Below are 17890 nucleotides of genomic sequence, written 5' to 3' on the forward strand. Positions count from 1 at the left end.
TGCCTCAGTTTCCCTATTTATAAAATGAGCTAGAGAAGGAAATGGCAAATCACTCTGGCATCTCTGTCATGAAAATCTCAAATGGGGCCATGAAGTTTTGGACATGACTGAAATGACTGAACAATAACTGCCACTTCTTGCTTCTTGCTGACTTCTTGCTTCCCCCAAACTACCTAGTGCAGTGTTGTGTATTTAATGGGTGATTTTTATGTATATTTATTGCTATCTTGTTTCACCTTGGGAATCCGGAAGATGAGAATTCCATTGCCTTTGTCAAACATAAGATGCTCCTTCAGGTTTGGTGCTTTTGTGGCTTTGGGTTGCCCAAGGAGCCCTGGCCATTGGAGTCTTATAAGGAGTAAAGATATCTTTTTCTGAAATAGAAAGAAAAATAAATAGGATGGGTCATGATCTTGAAAAATATCCTAGGAGAGGAGTTCATTGATTGAGCTTTCTTTAAATGTCCCCAGTCTTTTCTGTGAAGTAAGAGATTTCCATATCCTAAAGCAAAAGGTTGGAGATAAGAGGAGATGAGAACAGATTTGGAAATTTCTTTAGTAAATTAGATAAGAGATCAAAGAAAATTTTAGAAGGATTGCTGAAGGACCAGGAGATCATCATATACTTCAACAACAATACTATATGATAATCAATTCTGATGGACCTGGCCATCCTCAGCAATGAGATGAACCAAATCAGTTCCAATAGAGCAGTAATGAACTGAACCAGCTACACCCAGGGTAAGAACTCTGGGAAATGACTATGAACCACTACATAGAATTCCCAATTCCTCTATTTTTGTCCTCCTGCATCTTTGATTTCCTTCACAGGCTAATTGTACACTATTTTAGAGTCCAACTCTTTTTGTACAGCAAAATAACTGTATAGACTGGTATAATATATTGTATTTAATTTATACTTTAACATACTTAACATGTATTGGTCAACCTGCCATCTGGGGGAGGGGGTGGGGGAAGGAGAGGAAAAATTGGAACAAAAGGTTTTGCAATTGTCAATGCTGTAAAATTACCCATGCATATATCTTTTTTTTTTAATTTTTAATTTTTTAATTTTTATTTAATAATTACCTTATATTGACAGAATCCATGCCAGGGTAATTTTTTTTACAACATTATCCCTTGCACTCGTTTCTGTTCCGATTTTTTTCCCCTTCCTTCCCCCACCCCCTCCCCTAGATGGCAAGCAGTCCTTTATATATTGGATATATTTCAGTATATCCTAGATACAATATATGTTTGCAGAACCGAACATTCTCTTGTTGCATAGGGAGAATTGGATTCAGAAGGTATAAATAACCCAGGAAGAAAAACAAAAATGCAGATAGTTCACATTCGTTTCCCAGTGTTCTTTCTTTGGGTGTAGCTGCTTTTGTCCGTCATTTATCAATTGAAACTCAGTTAGGTCTCTTTGTCAAAGAAATCCACTTCCATCAAAATATGTCCTCATACAATATCGTTGTCGAAGTATATAATGATCTCCTGGTTCTGCTCATTTCACTTAGCATCAGTTCATGTAAGTCTCGCCAGTCCTCTCTGTATTCATCCTGCTGGTCATTTCTTACAGAACAATAATATTCCATAACATTCATATACCACAATTTACCCAGCCATTCTCCAATTGATGGGCATCCATTCATTTTCCAGTTTCTAGCCACTACAAATAGGGCTGCTACAAACATTTTGGCACATACAGGTCCCTTTCCCTTCTTTAGTATTTCTTTGGGATATAAGCCCAATAGAAACACTGCTGGATCAAAGGGTATGCACAATTTGATAATTTTTTGGGCATAATTCCAGATTGCTCTCCAGAATGGTTGGATTCGTTCACAACTCCACCAACAATGCATTAGTGTCCCAGTTTTCCCGCATCCCCTCCAACATTCATCATTATTTTTTCCTGTCATCTTAGCCAATCTGACAGGTGTGTAGTGGTATCTCAGAGTTGTCTTAATTTGCATTTCTCATGATTTGGAACACTCTTTCATATGAGTGGTAATAGTTTCAATTTCCTCCTCTGAAAATTGTCTGTTCATATCCTTTGACCATTTATCAATTGGAGAATGGCTTGATTTCTTATAAATTTGAGTCAGTTAGGTTCACGAGACAGAATAGTCAACTATAGCAATCTAGTGTTTGACAAAGCCCTAACTTCTGGGAAAAGAATTCATTATTTGATAAAAACTGCTGGGATAATTGGAAATTAGTATGGCAGAAATTAGGTATGGACCCATACTTAACACCATATACCAAGATAAGATCAAAATGGGTCCATGACCTAGGCATAAAGAACGAGATTATAAATAAATTAGAGGAACATAGAATAGTTTATCTCTCAGACTTGTGGGGGAGAAAGAAATTTGTGACCAAAGATGAACTAGAGGCCATTACTGATCACAAAATTGAAAATTTTGATTACATCAAATTAAAAAGCCTTTTTACAAACAAAACTAATGCAAACAAGATTAGAAAGGAAGCAACAAACTGGGAAAACATCTTCACAGTTAAAGGTTCTGATAAAGGCCTCATTTCCCATGCATATATCTTGTAAATAAAAAGCTATAATTAAAAAAAAAAAGAAAGAAAAAAAAGGAAAGATTCCTGAGCAGGGAGAAGAGCTCAGTTGAGGATATATTACATAAATATATTGTGGGTGGAATTCTTATGGACTTTATGACTCTTCAGTAATTCTTAGCAATACTTTAAAGTGCAGATGATCCTGAAGGACATACCTAAAGTCCTCTTAAACTAATGCTTCTAATTATTTGGGTTAATTGGAAACCAGCTGAAGAAAAGACAAGAAGGATCTGTTAGTCATAGTCACTCTGTTAGGTTATAAAATGCATCAAAAAAAATTGCCAATAGTATGTTTTAAAAAAAGATGACATAGAATAAACTCCTGCTTCCAGTTAGGGATGGGGAGGAGAGAGAAGGAGAAAGCAAAGAAGAAAAGTGAGACTAAAATGTGAATATTGATTGGGGAAGTGGGAGGCAAAGAGAAACAAACTTTTGTCTACTTAATATAGTTTTGTTTTGCTGTACATATCCTTTGATCCAGCAATTTCTTTACTGGGATTCCAAAGAGATCATAAAAATGGAAAAAGACTCAAATGTGCAAAAATATTTGTAGCAGCCCTTTTTGTAGTGGCAAGGAACTGGGAATTGAGTGAATGCCCATCAGTTGAAGAATGGCTGAGTAAGTTATGGTAAATGAATGTTATGGAATATTATTGTTCTATAAGAAACAATCAGCGGGATAATTTCAGAGAAGCTTGGAGAGACTTACATGAACTGATGCTAAGTGAAATGAGCAGAACCAGAACATTATTGTACACAGAAACAGCAAGATTATGTGATGATCAGTTCTGATGGACTTGGCTCTTTTCAGCAATGAGAGGATTCAGGCCAGTTCCAAAGATCTTGTGATGAAGAGAGCTATCTGCACCCAGAGAGAGAACTGTGGGGACTGAGTGTAGATCACAATAGAGTATTTTCACCTTTTTTATTGTTGTTTGCTTCCTTTTTTGCTCTTTTCTCCCTCATTTTTCCCCTTTATGACCTGATTTTTCTTGTGCAACATGATAGAAGAATTGTACATGTTTAACATGTATTAGAATGTTTGCTGTCTAGGGGAGGATGGAGGAAGGGAGGGAGAAAAATAAAAGGTTTTATAAATAATAAAAGGTTTTGCAAGAGTAAATATTGAAAACTATACATATATTTTGAAAATAAAAATCTAATATATTTATTTATGCCTATATAGCTCTATCTATCTATCTAATATTGATCTGTTGAGGGTTTTTTTTTTTGGAGGCAATAGGGGTTAAATGATTTCCCAGGGTCACACAGATCTGAATTAAGTGTCTGAATTAAGATTTGAACTCAAGTCCTCCAGAACTGGTGTTTTAACCACTGTAAACTCTGTTGCCACTAATTAACATAGCTTTTAAAAATTTTATTGATGCATTTTTAATGACTTCCTGATACTCCCTTCTCTTCCAAGAAATCTTCTCTTGTTAAAAAAAAAAAAAGCCCAAAAAACAAAACACACTGACCATATCAGGACAAGATAGATAGAAGACATGTTTCACCACCAGTTCTCAGAAGTCATGATTATTGAAAATTTTCCTAAGTTTCAATATTGATTTTGTGTCTTAGAATAATCTTACTACAATCATAGAGTTTTAGAATTAAAGATATATCAATTAGCACTTCTGTGGTGATGAAATGGTTAGCTAGATAGGTCAATGAATAGAGTGTTGGACTTGAAGTCAGGAACACTCATCTTTGTGAGTTCAAGTCCAGCCTCAGACACTTATTAGCTATGTGATTCTGGGCAATATACTTCACCCTGTTTGTGTCAATTTCTTCATCTGTAAAATGAATGAAATAGCACACCATTTCAGTGTCTTTGCCAAGAAAATCCTAAGTGTGATCATGAAGAGTTGGACATGACTAAAAAGCAACTCAAAACAACAAAGATGATTAAACACTAAGAAGAGTACTCAAGAGAGATTATAGAGCTTCAGTTCTTGAAGACTTTCAAATTCCAATACAAGGATTAAAGCAGGTCCACCTTGTAATGGAGAGATGATGGACTCAACAGATGGAAAAAGTCATATATTTTAGGACTGTTTTTCTTTCATTCAGTTGGGAGCTTGAGGGAGTGGGAATGGAGAAACTGAAAGAAAAATGCACAAGAGAGAACAGAGGAAGACCAGAAAAAATAAGAGACAAGAATAAGAAAGACAAGAGACAGTTTTGAATATTACATGTTGAATTTATTATTTATTTAAAGAAAAAAGCAAGTCATAAATAACAGAGCAGGTCACTTAGGGTCACAAGGGTTCTGATAATAGAGTTCAAGGGATTCATGATCTTGGGTAGGAAAAAATTTATACTTTTTTAAAAAAATTTAAATCTTTTTTATTTTATTTTCCAAATATATGCATAGATAGTTTTTAGGATTCACCCTTGTAAAACCTTGTGTTTCAAATTTTTTTCTCTCTCTCTTCTCTCTACCCCCTCCCCTAGATGGCAAGTAATCTAATATGTTAAACATATGCAATTCTTCTATACATATTTCAAAACTATCATGCTGCACAAGAAATATCAGATTAAAAAGAAAAGAATGAGAAAGAAAACAAAATGAAAGCAACAAAAAACAACACAAATAAGTGAAAATACTATGTTGTGATTCACACTCAGTTTCCACAGTCCTCTCTCTGGGGACAGATGCTCTCTTTATCATAAGACCTTTGGAACTGACCTGAATCATGTCATTGTTGAAAAGAGTCACATTCATTAGAATTGATCATTGTATGATCTTGTTGTTGCTGTGTTCTACTCACTTCACTTAGCATCAGTTCACATGAGTCTCTCCAAGCCTCTTATTTGCCAGCTCCTTTTCCTGGAGGTCTTTAAGTAAAGGTTGGATGGTTATTTGTCTTGCTGTTGTGGCTAAGATTCTTGTTCAGGAATGTATCAGATAACATAGCTCCTGAGGTTTCCTCTAGCTCTGAAACTCTAGGACTTTCCAGGGCAAGTCAATGGTTATCCTTCAGCAGACTGATAAGTATTATTATGAATCACTGAACAGAGTTAAGAAAGGTGGTTGTTTGTACTTTGTCCTCCAAGAAAATCATGATATCAGGGAAGTGATAACTTGCAAGTGATTTTAATTTAAGTGAGGGAGGGCTGTGCAAAGTTACTTGGCTCTTCCTCTGTTCCAGCTCCATCTGGTTCTAATGACCAGATGTAGATCAGGATAACCTTTTTAAGCTAAGGTTTTTTTTTTTTTTTTAACAGATCTCAGTTTGACTGAAGCAACACTTATTTAGTGATTAAGGCTAAGTAGCATTGAGGTAGAGAATGGCCTCTTTCATCTAATCCAACAAATAAAAAAATTAAAAATTAATCTGAGAGGGAAAGACCCACTGAAGTAAGAAAAGATGTCCCTGAAGGCAGTGAGATACATTTGAATAGAGCTCTAGTAACTCAAAATTTGAACACTGGATTCAAATCCTATCTCTACTACTTAGTACTTTTGTGAATTTATACAGACAAGAGAAAGGAGATATGTTAAGGAACAATTCACATTCCTTGTGTTATACTCTTTCTATATCATGCTAGCTCTCACTGAGAAAAATGCAAAATGCATACAAATATGCAGGATGAGTAAGGCTGCCAGGGTCTTCTTTTGTATTTCAGTAATCATAATGAGTTTTTTTGTTTGTTTGTTTTTTTGGTGTAATGTGATGAAAGAAGCATTGTATTTGAAGCCAAAAGGTCTGGCTTTGAGTTTTAGCTCTGATGCTTCCTGTGAGAGAGCAAATAAGGCATTTGCTTTCCTTACTATGTAAGGAATTTAGCTTCTCTGTGTTTCCTAATCTGCAAAAATGGAGCTATAAAATATAACTACCCCAAAGGATTATTATAAAGAAAGCATTTGTAAACTTTGTGGTACTGCATCTTGTGACCGGATATTAGTAGAAGTAATAACTGGTACCTGAACTGTTGAATGAGATCTAGGAGTAAATTTACTTTATAGTGAATTAAATTCTATTCATACAACCGGTATAGAAGTTAGGCTTTTTGTCTTCAAAGAAATGATGATATAGTTAAGGTTATGAGTTTGATAAAAATGATTCTAAGGACCTATGAATGATCCATCATCTTCTTTTCTGTTTACATAGGGCAGTGATTGAAGAGAAATATGGCAAAGATCTGATCAACCTCTGCCGGAAGAAGCCCTGTGGGCAAAGTGAAATTAAGTATGTCCTTTCCATCTTTTTTGCTTTCCACATTGACTAATGTTATCCAGATTTTTCTCTGCTCTGCGCCCTTTCTCAATGAAGAAGAATAGTAAAATGAAGGATGCTGAATGGAATGTAAATCTGGAATGCATCCAAGTTGAAGTCTTTTAATGCACAACTTCATCATTGTTTATTCTTGAAAGTGGTGGTCCATTATTTGGTTCAATGAAAGGTCAAAGTTGAGGGCTTAGGCAAATAATAAATTTTACTAAACAGAGGTACATGCAAGTAAACACTGATTCCCTCGATATTTGGACATAATTCAGGGACTCCTCTCTCTCTCCACTCTCAAATAAAAGCAGCTGCCATACTAGTTCAGTGTGGTGTGAGAAGCACCAAACTCAAGACATTGGATGTCAGTGCCCTCACCTGGGTTTCATCTTCCTTGGGGTAGAGAGGCACAGGCTCTGTTTTATGACATCTTGGCCCATAGCAGAGTCTCAGAGGTGACTCTTGAGGAAGGACCAAAAGCCATTAGTGCCTTTTTTCCCTTAATGATAGTGTTTGCCCTCCACTAAAAAGGAAAAAAAAAAGCAGCATCAATCAGAGAACAGCTAGTTCCTTAGCTCATTAGTTCTCAATATTCAAGATGAAAACTTCTTTATCAAAAAATAAGAGATGCTTATTTTTAAGTATTCATTGAAGTTACTGATGAGATATTCCAGATTCCACATTTATAGCAATGTGGGGCCAAATATAATTCCAGAAATGCCTGAAGAAATAAGGGGTAGGGTACTATGTCAATTCATTTCAGGAGGTCCTGAAATCATCTCTATTTCCTTTTAGAGGATTTTTTAAAAGAGATCTGTGACTATGGATAGAAAATCTCATTTCATTTTTATTAACTTTAATGATACAAAAACCATCCCATATTTTTACATATTTTATTTCAAATTTTTAGATTTGATCTATAATCTGTGATCAATCAATAAATATTTATTAGATATTTACTATGTGCCAGGCACTAAATGCTGCCTTCATTGGAATAGGGAACTCTTGTGAGGAAACAACCTTTGCCAATCAACGTATATTGACACCTGCTCTGCAACATATAATCACATTAAATGACTTGTCCTCAAACTACTATGTTTCAGAGAGGGGACTTAACAAGTCATTTAATTCTCAAGGCCCCAGGTAGCATTCTGACTATAAGCAGCAGATCAACATGTATTGATAGAGTATTTCCCTATCAGGTTTTCTTGAGCTCAAGATTTATAATATACCATATTGTCTCTTGAGTGCTATTTGGAAATATTAAATGTGTAGTGGACCTGTCAAATCTTCACAGAGAATGAGTCATTTATTCATTTGTTCAACAAGATTTTATTGGAAGACACTTATTAGTTCTAGGTATACAAAAATAATTGGTTTTACTATTCCAGGCATATGCAGAGATATAGCTATTTTTTGTTACAGTAAATTCCAGTAGAATGAAGATCTTTGTATTAATTATAATATTTTCTAGTTATTGGCGATATCATTGTTAATAACACTGAACTGAGGAATCAGGATACATGATTGAGTCATAACACCTTTCAGTGCGGCATTTTCTTATTTGTATAAATAAGGACAAAGAGTTTGGGCTTGATTAATTCTAAGCTCTCTTCCAGTTCTAAAGTTCTATTATTATGTTTCAAGAAATATTTTTGACATAGAAAAATCTTGGTACAATGAAAGAATCAGGACAGTGCCAGGGAATTTCCAATAGTATAGTGAGGACTGGTCTGACAAACCCATTATTGTAGCATTTAAATGATTTGCATGAGAACAGACCAAAAAGATAACTGAACTCATCATCCTTCCCTCCTAATCTACCATCCTTCCAAATTCCCTATTTCTGCAGCATTCTTCTATTTATCTAATCTGGAAACAGGAATCTTATCTGAATTTTCCCTTACCCTCAACCCTCACATTCAGATGGATTTCCATAGCATCTCTCTTATTGTTCTTTCTGCTCTCACGGATACCACTTTAGGTAATAATCTCACTACCTTTTTCTCTGGTCTATTGTAATAATCATCCAAATAGTCTCAAGGCTTTTATTTTTTCTTCCCTCCAGTTCATCCTTTATATAGTGGGTATAATAGATAGATAGAAGATAGATAGATGATAGATATATAGGTCGATAGATAGAGTGAACATTTATTAAATGTTTCCTATATACCAGGCACTATAAGTTCGGGGAAGAAGAAACCAAGAATTTTTTCCTCTCAAGATTTACTCTCAAGGAGTACATATTTTTTAAAAAATAGCATTTTATTTTTCCAAATACAAGTAAAGATAGTTTTCAACATTCATTTTTTTTTTTTTTTTGGGCTGAGGCAATTGGGGTTAAATGACTTGTCCAGGGTCACACAACCAGGAAGTGTTAAGTGTCTGAGGTCAAATTTGAACTCAGGTCCTCCTGATTTCAGGGTTGGTGCTCTATCCATTACACAAACTAGCTGCCCAATATTCATTTTTGTAAAATTTTGTGTTGCAAGTTTTTTTCTCTCTCTCACCTCCCTCCTCTAGTCAGCAAATAATCTGATATAGATCAAATATATACTATTCTTTTAACTATATTTTCATATTTGTCATGTTGTATAAGAAAAATCATATAAAAGGGGAAAAATCAAGAAAAAGAAGAAAAAAACAAATAAAGAGACAATGGCCACAACAAAAAAAATGAAAATACTATGCTTTGATACATATACAATCTCCATAGTTCTTTTTCTGGAGGCAGATGTCATTTTCTAAGGGAGTGCATATTGCATTAAAAAAAGACAGTACATAAAGGGGGAGACAGAAAGTGAGGAGTTTAGTGAGGCAGGAGGTACAAAGTTTAGTTTCACTAAATTGTAGTGGAAGTGAAATAAATAGGTGACTAGGATGGTACAGAAGAGTGGGTTTAAGTCCTAGTTCTGATGACATCACTCTTGTGATCAAAGGAGTGGCACTCTGGAGTGTACTGGAAAGACCATTGGATTTGTTCTTTCTTGCTTTTGATCAAATTTCTTTCTTTTGGCCTTGAGACTCTCATTTTCATAATGAGAAGATTAAAATGCATAATCTCTCAAACCTCTTTCTATTGGAAATCTTTGTGACCTTTTTGTACTTCCCTATGGTTCTTCCTCTTCATACCTGCCTTTGATACGGACCCTGGGCATGAATTCAGCTCTGTGATTGTCAAGAGATTTGCAACATGTATTTTTCAGGCCTGCCTTGTTCTCTTGAATGGACTGTTAGCAAGAAAAGCAAAAGTAGTTTTCAGTGGTGAAGAGAATAAAGATAGAATCATGATTTCTCCCTTTTGCTAGCCAGATATCAGCAACAAAAAAGTATAAAGTAGTTCTTTTCCTTTAAGTATCAGAGAGGCTGTGTATCTTTAGATATGCCCTAGCTCTTTCAACTGGGAGACTTTCCCAAGTTCTTACTAACATGTTAATTTACCCAATTCACTGTTAGAAGTTAGCTACTCAGACAAACTCATTCATTTTTTCAGACCATTAATGAATTCCTTTAGTTAGGGGTTGACCTTATTTTGACAGTATAGTAGGTTCCTGAAAAGGAAAGCAAATGTGTAATTTTAATGTCCAAATCTAGTACATCACTCCTTTCTTGGCAGATGTAATCAAAAATGTATGTGGAGTATTGCATAGTCTATCTGATTTGCATGATATATTATTGATTGGCTTACTGAGGTGCCTTTTCCCCCATTTCTTTTTTATTCTTTTTAAGGGGGTGCCTTGATTAAGTGGAGAGACCACTTTGTAAAAAAAAAAAGAGAGAGAAAGAGAGATATCAATACAATTTGTGTTAAAAAAAAAAAAACAGAGTTCTAAGAAGTAGGGTATTTAATATTGTATGAAAAGAGTATCAGAGTAGAGCCGGAGGACAGGGACTGTGAAGTCTTTCATTTATTTAGTCAATAAGCATTTATTGAGCATTTATTACATTCCAGGTATTGTGCTAAGCCCTAGAGAGACAAAGACAAAAACATGGTTTCTGCTCCTGAGGAGCTTGCATTCTAATGAAGAAGACAGTAGGCAAACAACTATGAACATGAAAGCTATGTAACACGTAAACTGGAGGGAGTTATGAGAGGGAAAGTAGCTGAGAGAACTAGGAAAGGATTTGTGCAGAATATGGGATTTGAACTATGTCTTGAAGGAAGCCAGGGAAGCTGGGTGGTGGGGTGGTGGGGTAGGGAAGGAGAGCATTCCAGGCATGGAGGACATCCAGGGCAAATGTCAGAGTTGGGGTCAGAAGATGGAGTATAATGCCTTTGCCAAAAACCCCGAAACTGACAAACAAAAACCACAAACCAAAAATAATATTTAAAAAAAATCAAGGAGTAATAGTTTGTATTAGTACTCTTAGTAAAAAATTTGGGGGGAGTGAAGTAATTGGAGTTAAGTGACTTATCCAGGGTCACCCAGTTAGTAAGTATTGCGTGTCTAAGGCTGGATTTGAATTCAGGTTCTCCTGACTCCAGGGCTGGGGCTCTAGCCATTGCATCACCTATCTGCTCCTCCATCTTCTTTAAATAATAAAAGCTCATAATAAGAGATAAATGTAAGATTTAAAACAAAAACAAGGGCAGATCATGTAATAATGAGAGATACTTTCTGAATAAATCATGGTATTCTACTGGTGTCCAGGGAGAATCAAAATTAAATTCCAGGGAGGGCTTCAGCATGTTGTGTTGAGATTGTTCCCGAAAGAGATTTATGGGAAGACATAGTTTGGTCCTTTCCAAAATTATAATCATATTCCTGTATTTGTTTTTTCAGCACCTTGAAGAGATCCCTGGAAGTCTTCAAGCAGCGTAAGTGATACATTGAAGCATATTTATCAATTTTTGTATTGGACTAGGGAATGTCTAATGATGGGAATACTTGTAAGGCAGAAAAAAAATCAGCAAAATTCCTCTGGCTTTGTGACTTCAAGAGAGCTGGGCACTCCTGCATGGTTTCTCTTCTGCTTCTTTTTTTTTTTCCATTTGTTCATCTAGGGAAAATTACCTGATAATCAACAAGCATGTTTTAAGCATCTGCAGTATGTCAGGCAAATGTGCTATGTGCTAGAGATACAAAATAAAAAATGAATCAAATCCTGTCCTCAAGGAGCTTATGTTCTATTTGTTGAGAGGTGATATGAAGTAGTAGAGAGTGTCTTAAGCTTGGAATCTCAGAGCCCTGTATTCTAATCCAGCCTCTTATACTTATGGAGCAGGGGGTGGGGAGCGGCTGGCCCGCAGGCCATATAAGGACTATAGACCGTGTGAAGTGCATGAAATCATTTGGTTGATTCTGTCAAGGCAACCACAGGTCCAGCCATCACATTAAGAGTGAGTTAGTGAAATGCTTAATGAAACACAGCAGGCTAATTTTTGAGTTGGCAATTTTATATGACCCACGAATGATGTTATAAGTATCCAAATGGCCGTTAGCAGAAAAAAAGTTCCCCACCCCTGCCATAGAAGCAGCCAGGAGGCTCACGGTAGAGAGTGCTGGGCCTGAAGTCAGGAACACCTGAGTTCCAATGCAGCATTTGATGACCTTGGAAAACCATTTAACCTCTTTTTGCTTAGAAGACAGCTAGGTGGCACAGAAGATAGAGTGCCAGGTTTGGAGCTAGGGAGACCTGACTTCCAGTTCAACCTCAGACCAGGAAATGGCAAACCACTCCATCATCTTTGCCAAGAAACCCCCCTGGACAGAGTGGGAGTCATGAAGAATCAGACATGACTGAGTGACTGAACAAAACAACAGTAACAATATATTTACTGTGTGTCTAGGGCCAAATCACTATACTTTTCTGAATCTCAGTTTCTTGCCCATAAAATGCAGGTAAAAATGCCCAATTATTTATAACATTAACTTCATAGAACTATCATGGGGATGAAATGAAGTAAAACATATGAAACACTCTCCATACCCTAAGATGTTTTTATAAGCGACAACTATTATTATTTGTTGTGGCCTGTTTTTACCAGTGTCAGGGCAGAATCAGTAATAATCATCATGGAACTCCTGTGATATCCCAATATCATTGTCCTCAGTCAGATTATTATGCACAAACTTATTCATTTGACCATATTTTCATATTCTTGCAGATCTGTTGGCAACTGAGATAACTCCCATCATCTGAATACATTATACTATCATGGCACAGCTAGAAAGTATTTAGTGTCTGAGATTGGATTTGAACTCAGGTCCTCCTGACTTCAGGGCTAGTGCTCTATCCACTGAGCCACCTAACGTCCCCAATCAGTTTATTTCTTATTTCTTTTTTCTTTTTTAAAATTAAAAAAAATATTATAGCTTTTTATTGGCAAAACATATGCATGGGTAATTTTTCAACATTGACCCTTGCAAAAACTTCTGTTCCAACTTTTCCCCTCTTTCCCTCTATCCCTTCCCCTAGATGGCAGGTAGACCACTACATGTTAAATATGTTAAAGTATATATTAAATACAATATATGTATACATATTTATACAGTTGTCTTGCTACAAAAGAAAAATCAGATTCAGAAAGAAGGTAAAAATAACCTGGGAAGAAAAACAAAAATGCAAGCAAACAATAACAGAAAGAGTATAAATGCTATGTTGTGGTCCACACTCATCTGCCAGTGGTCTTTCTCTGGGTGTAGTTGGTTCTGTTTATTGCTGATCAGTTGGAACTGATTTGGATCCTCTCATTGTTGAAGAGAGTTACGTCCATCAGAATTAATACTCATATGCTATTGTTGTTGAAGTGTATAATGATCTCCTGGTTCTACTCATTTCACTTAGCATCAGTTCATGTAAGTCTCTCCAGGCCTCTCTGAAATCATCCTTTAGGTCATTTCTAACAGAACAATACTATTCCATAACATTCATATATCACAATTTACCCAGCCATTCTCCAATTGATGGGCATCCATTTACCAATTAGTTTATTTCTTAGAACCCCGGGAGGCTGAATTCAGGAAGAGGAAGCCCTTTAGAACCAATTCTCTTAAACTACCAGTTTAAAGTAACCAATTCTCATTTTTCAGTCCTGTGGGCATGTTCCTCTTTTTTTTTTAGTTCTTTGTGGGCTGAAGAATGGCTTTCTCCCTGAATGTCCATCTTTGTCTTAATCACTATACCTGGAAGTCAATAAGAAGACCAAGTAAAACAGTCTCATGATAGTTTCTGTCTCTGGACTATATTACCTTTGTTGGGATGTAAATGAAATTTAGGACTTTGCTACTGAGATTTGCACATGATGCCAGTGAATCAAGTAGGATAGGAAGAGTCAAATCTCAGCTCTACTCTCAGCTAACAGTAACTAGTTATGGGACCTTGACTATACATTTAGACTTTTGTGGGTGCTCTTCATTTAAGAGACGATGACTTGGTGACTAGGCAAGTTGCTTAACCACTCTCATTTTCAGTTTCCTGATATGTAAAAATGAACTAGATGATATCTAAGTTTTGTGCTTCACTTTTGGGACACTGAATACCATTCCCAGGAGATTGGTGTTCAAGGGTGTTCAGGGAGGACGAGCACCTTTGGTGTGAGCTTGTATACCCTTCTTCAGGGCTGCTCATCCACCCAATTTGGTGTCCACCTTCCCCCAACTCTCACCTGTGGCTATAAGAACCTGCAGCAGATACAGTGACCAAACCCCAATAAACTGACTTGGCAGACAGGCTAAAAGAAGTTGAGCATAACCAACAGGCCCTTGGAGATTTAGGGAGCTGTCTATCCCAAGTATTTGAAGACTCCTCTGGCAGATGGTTGGAAAAGAAACATTTTTTTTATTTATACAAGAAAGAATTGCATGCTCTGTGTAAAGTACCATACTGGAGCTGAAAGTCCAAAGTCAAAATAAAAATACAGTCCATTTATACAAAAAGGCAGCTAAAGCAGGCACTGTAGGGCAGTTAGATCTTGGGCAGGCACTGAAGACTCCAACGTCATCCAGTGCCTCCAGGGCTATCCCCAGTCATTCTGACTTTTGTCTTGTCACACACTTCAATCACTGTGGCAGAGAAACTGAGGCTGATGACGTTGCACAATACTGCCTCACTTCAGCTAACTTGGAAGTCAAGACATCACACATGATATCATTAGTCTTTTTTGAAACAAGAGGCTGAACAACAACAGATTCAGTGACCCACCATCCTATTTCTAATAGCATCTGAAGTGGTAGCTCCTGAAGCTTTCCTGATTTTTCTTGTTTTTAGAGTTCTCCTTTTCCTTAAATAATTTTATTTTTACTTATCTATGTAATGTAGTTTTCCCTCAGTAGAGTGAGGACAAGAACTGTTTTTTATTTTGACATTGGACCTTCAGCTCCAGTATGGTACTTTACGCATAGCAGATACTTAATAATTACTTGCTGGTTTTCACTGAATCTGTACTACCTGATGTTATGGAAGGAGCTCTCAACTAAGAGGATGTTTCTAGTCCTAAGTTGTCATGTGACAAGTCCCTTATCCTCTTTATCTGCTAGTGTCTTTATCTATAAAACCAGAAGATGACAGTAGAATTTTTCTGAGTTCTTTTCCAGCTTTAATATTTGATAAAATTCTCACTCCTGAAACTCAGCACCTAATGACTCTCTATTTTCTGAATGTGTTGAATCTTTTTAGTATGGCTGTAATTTATATGTGCCAAAATATTGATAGCAATCAATGAACAAGCTTTTACTAAGTACTTGTTTTGGGACCACACTCAGGAATACAAAGCTGGGTACAGCTAGATGGTACCATCATGCACAGAGTGCTGGGCTTGGAGTCAGGAAGCTCGGAATTCAAATTTGTCCTCAGATGCTTACTAGCTGTATGACTCTGGGCAAATCATTTACCTCTGTTTGCTCCATTTTTTTCATGTATAAAAATGAGGATAATAATGATATCTTCCTCCTAGAGTTGTTGTGAAGATAAAATTAAATGTATGTATCAAGTTCTTAGCCCATCTATTATTTAGTAACAGTTAATGACATTATCATTATTATTTAAATTTCAATAGAGTTTAATTTTATTAATATTATTAGCTATTATTAAGTTAGAAAGTCTGCCCTCAGGAGACTTTTCCAATAGAGGAGAAAGCACACACAATAGGTATATCTGTTCAGTTGTTGAGTCATTTTTCAGTTGTGTACAATTATTCATGATCCCATTTGGGGTTTCCTTGTTAAAGATATTGGAGGAAATTGCCATTTCCTTCTTTAGTTCATTTTATAGATGAGGAAACTAAGACAAACGAGGTTAAGTGCCTTGCTCAGAGTCACACAGCTAGGAAGTATTTGAAGTTGCACTTGAACTCCAGAAGACAAGTCTTTCTGACTCTTGGCCTGGTGGTAAATATATACAACATACATACAAAGCAACTATAAGATAATTTTTGGGGAAAGACACCAGTAACTAGGAGAGATGCATGGGAGGGGAAAAAATCAGGAAAGACTTCATGTAGAAAACTGTGCTTGATCTGAGTCTGGAAGAAATCAGAAACTTCCAGAGGTGAAGGGGAAAGGTGAGTGACTAGCATACAGAAAGGACAGCCAGGGCAAAGATGAAGTTGACTTGCTCATAGTTCTAGTACTATGTTAGTACTAGTTAGTGAACAAGCTGGGATTCAACTTCTCTAGAAGTTAATTCTTTTTCTATCTGGGATTCTTTATTTATTTTGTGTCATGGACTCCATTGGCAATCTTCTGAGACCTAGAGACCCCTTCTCAGAATAATGCTCTGTTAAGTGTATAAAACAAAATACAAAGGAAATAAATTACATTATACTGAAATAGCTTATGAAATCATTTTAAAAAAAGTTCTTGGATATCTGATTAAGAATTCCTGTTCTATAATATGTCCTTTCCAGTGATGAATGAATTTTTGACACTGAATTTGTGTTAAGCACTTTCATATAAGTGGATGAATGAATTGAAATTTGAATTTATATTGACATTGGTTTCTGTTTTCTTTTCCTCTTTGCAGAAATAGACAATGTGGGACAATCTCACCTCCAGTTGGCACAAACTCTACGGGAAGAAGCTAGGAAGATGGAAGAATTCAAGGAAAGGCAGAAAATACAAAGGAAAAAAGTAAAATTTTCTTATTAGCAAAGAAGCTATCTTCTCCCTGGTAAAAAATACTGTGACCCGTTTATCTCTTTAGATATTCTGTGTAGTTCATTTCCAGCCACAATTCCACCCTTACCTAGTCCTTAGTCATTTTTGAAGGAATATTGTTAATTTTGTAAGCCATTTGAATTTCTTCTTTTAAAAACTACAAACATCAAATTCTCTGTATCTGAAATATGTTCCAGAGTGCTCTGTACACAATATCCAACTCCTGTCATAAATTATCTTTCATAAATTCCCTCTTGGAATAGAATGTTCCATTCTTCTTTGTGTCTTCTTTAGAAAGCCCAAAGTTTCTTTTAAAATTTCGTAATTACTCATGTCACAATAGGTACTTGTTAAGATACCACTTCCTTGTTTGGATACCTCTTATTCTTTTTTTTTTTTTTTAAACAGTTTTTGGAAAAAAAAATGAGTCACTGTTAACTTCTCTTTTTAAAAAATATTTTTCCTCTCACTTCCTGGAAAATAAGTCATAGAGAGAGATCTTTGCTCCCTTAGCTCTAAAACCCAAGTAGGTGTGGTGTGAGATAGATAAATATAGATCTTTCCAGTTTTTTTTTTTCCTAGAACATGGGAATAAAGACTGTCCAATTGCCAAAATTTCTATCCTAAAAATATTCTGGCTAAATTAACTGCAACAAATCTTAGGGAGAAACTTAGAAAGATCATGGGCTTTCCAAAACTGTAGCAGAAAATAGACCAGGTCTGACTAGATTAAAAACCATTTCAGAATCAATACAATCTTCACCTCTGGTAGACTGGATTTATAAAAGCAAACTGAAATGGAGAGTTCATTTGATCAACTTTCATACTCAACCTGGATTTTTTGATCTCCAAAACTCTATCCCCTAAGTACTAAAGGTATTTTGATTAAGAATTATTTGTATAATGAGCTTAATTCTTTTTAAAAATTAATTTATTAATTTAATTAACAATCTTTATGCAAAAATAAATT

The 17890-nt window shown here is 35.8% G+C and overlaps 1 protein-coding gene across 2 annotated transcripts in view; it reads left to right on the plus strand.

Moving 5' to 3' along the window:
* Positions 1 to 17890, plus strand: part of PSTPIP2 (proline-serine-threonine phosphatase interacting protein 2) — a 69230-nt gene that overhangs the window by 16505 nt on the left and 34835 nt on the right. For both annotated transcript variants that reach the window (XM_051969684.1, XM_051969685.1), the window contains exons 3-5: positions 6713 to 6790; positions 11608 to 11642; positions 16787 to 16893. In XM_051969684.1, coding sequence (XP_051825644.1) covers positions 6713 to 6790; positions 11608 to 11642; positions 16787 to 16893 — 220 coding nt within the window. The remainder of the gene's footprint in view (positions 1 to 6712; positions 6791 to 11607; positions 11643 to 16786; positions 16894 to 17890) is intronic.

Source organism: Antechinus flavipes, chromosome 1 (genome assembly GCF_016432865.1).
Source record: "Antechinus flavipes isolate AdamAnt ecotype Samford, QLD, Australia chromosome 1, AdamAnt_v2, whole genome shotgun sequence".
NCBI lineage: Eukaryota > Metazoa > Chordata > Mammalia > Dasyuromorphia > Dasyuridae > Antechinus > Antechinus flavipes.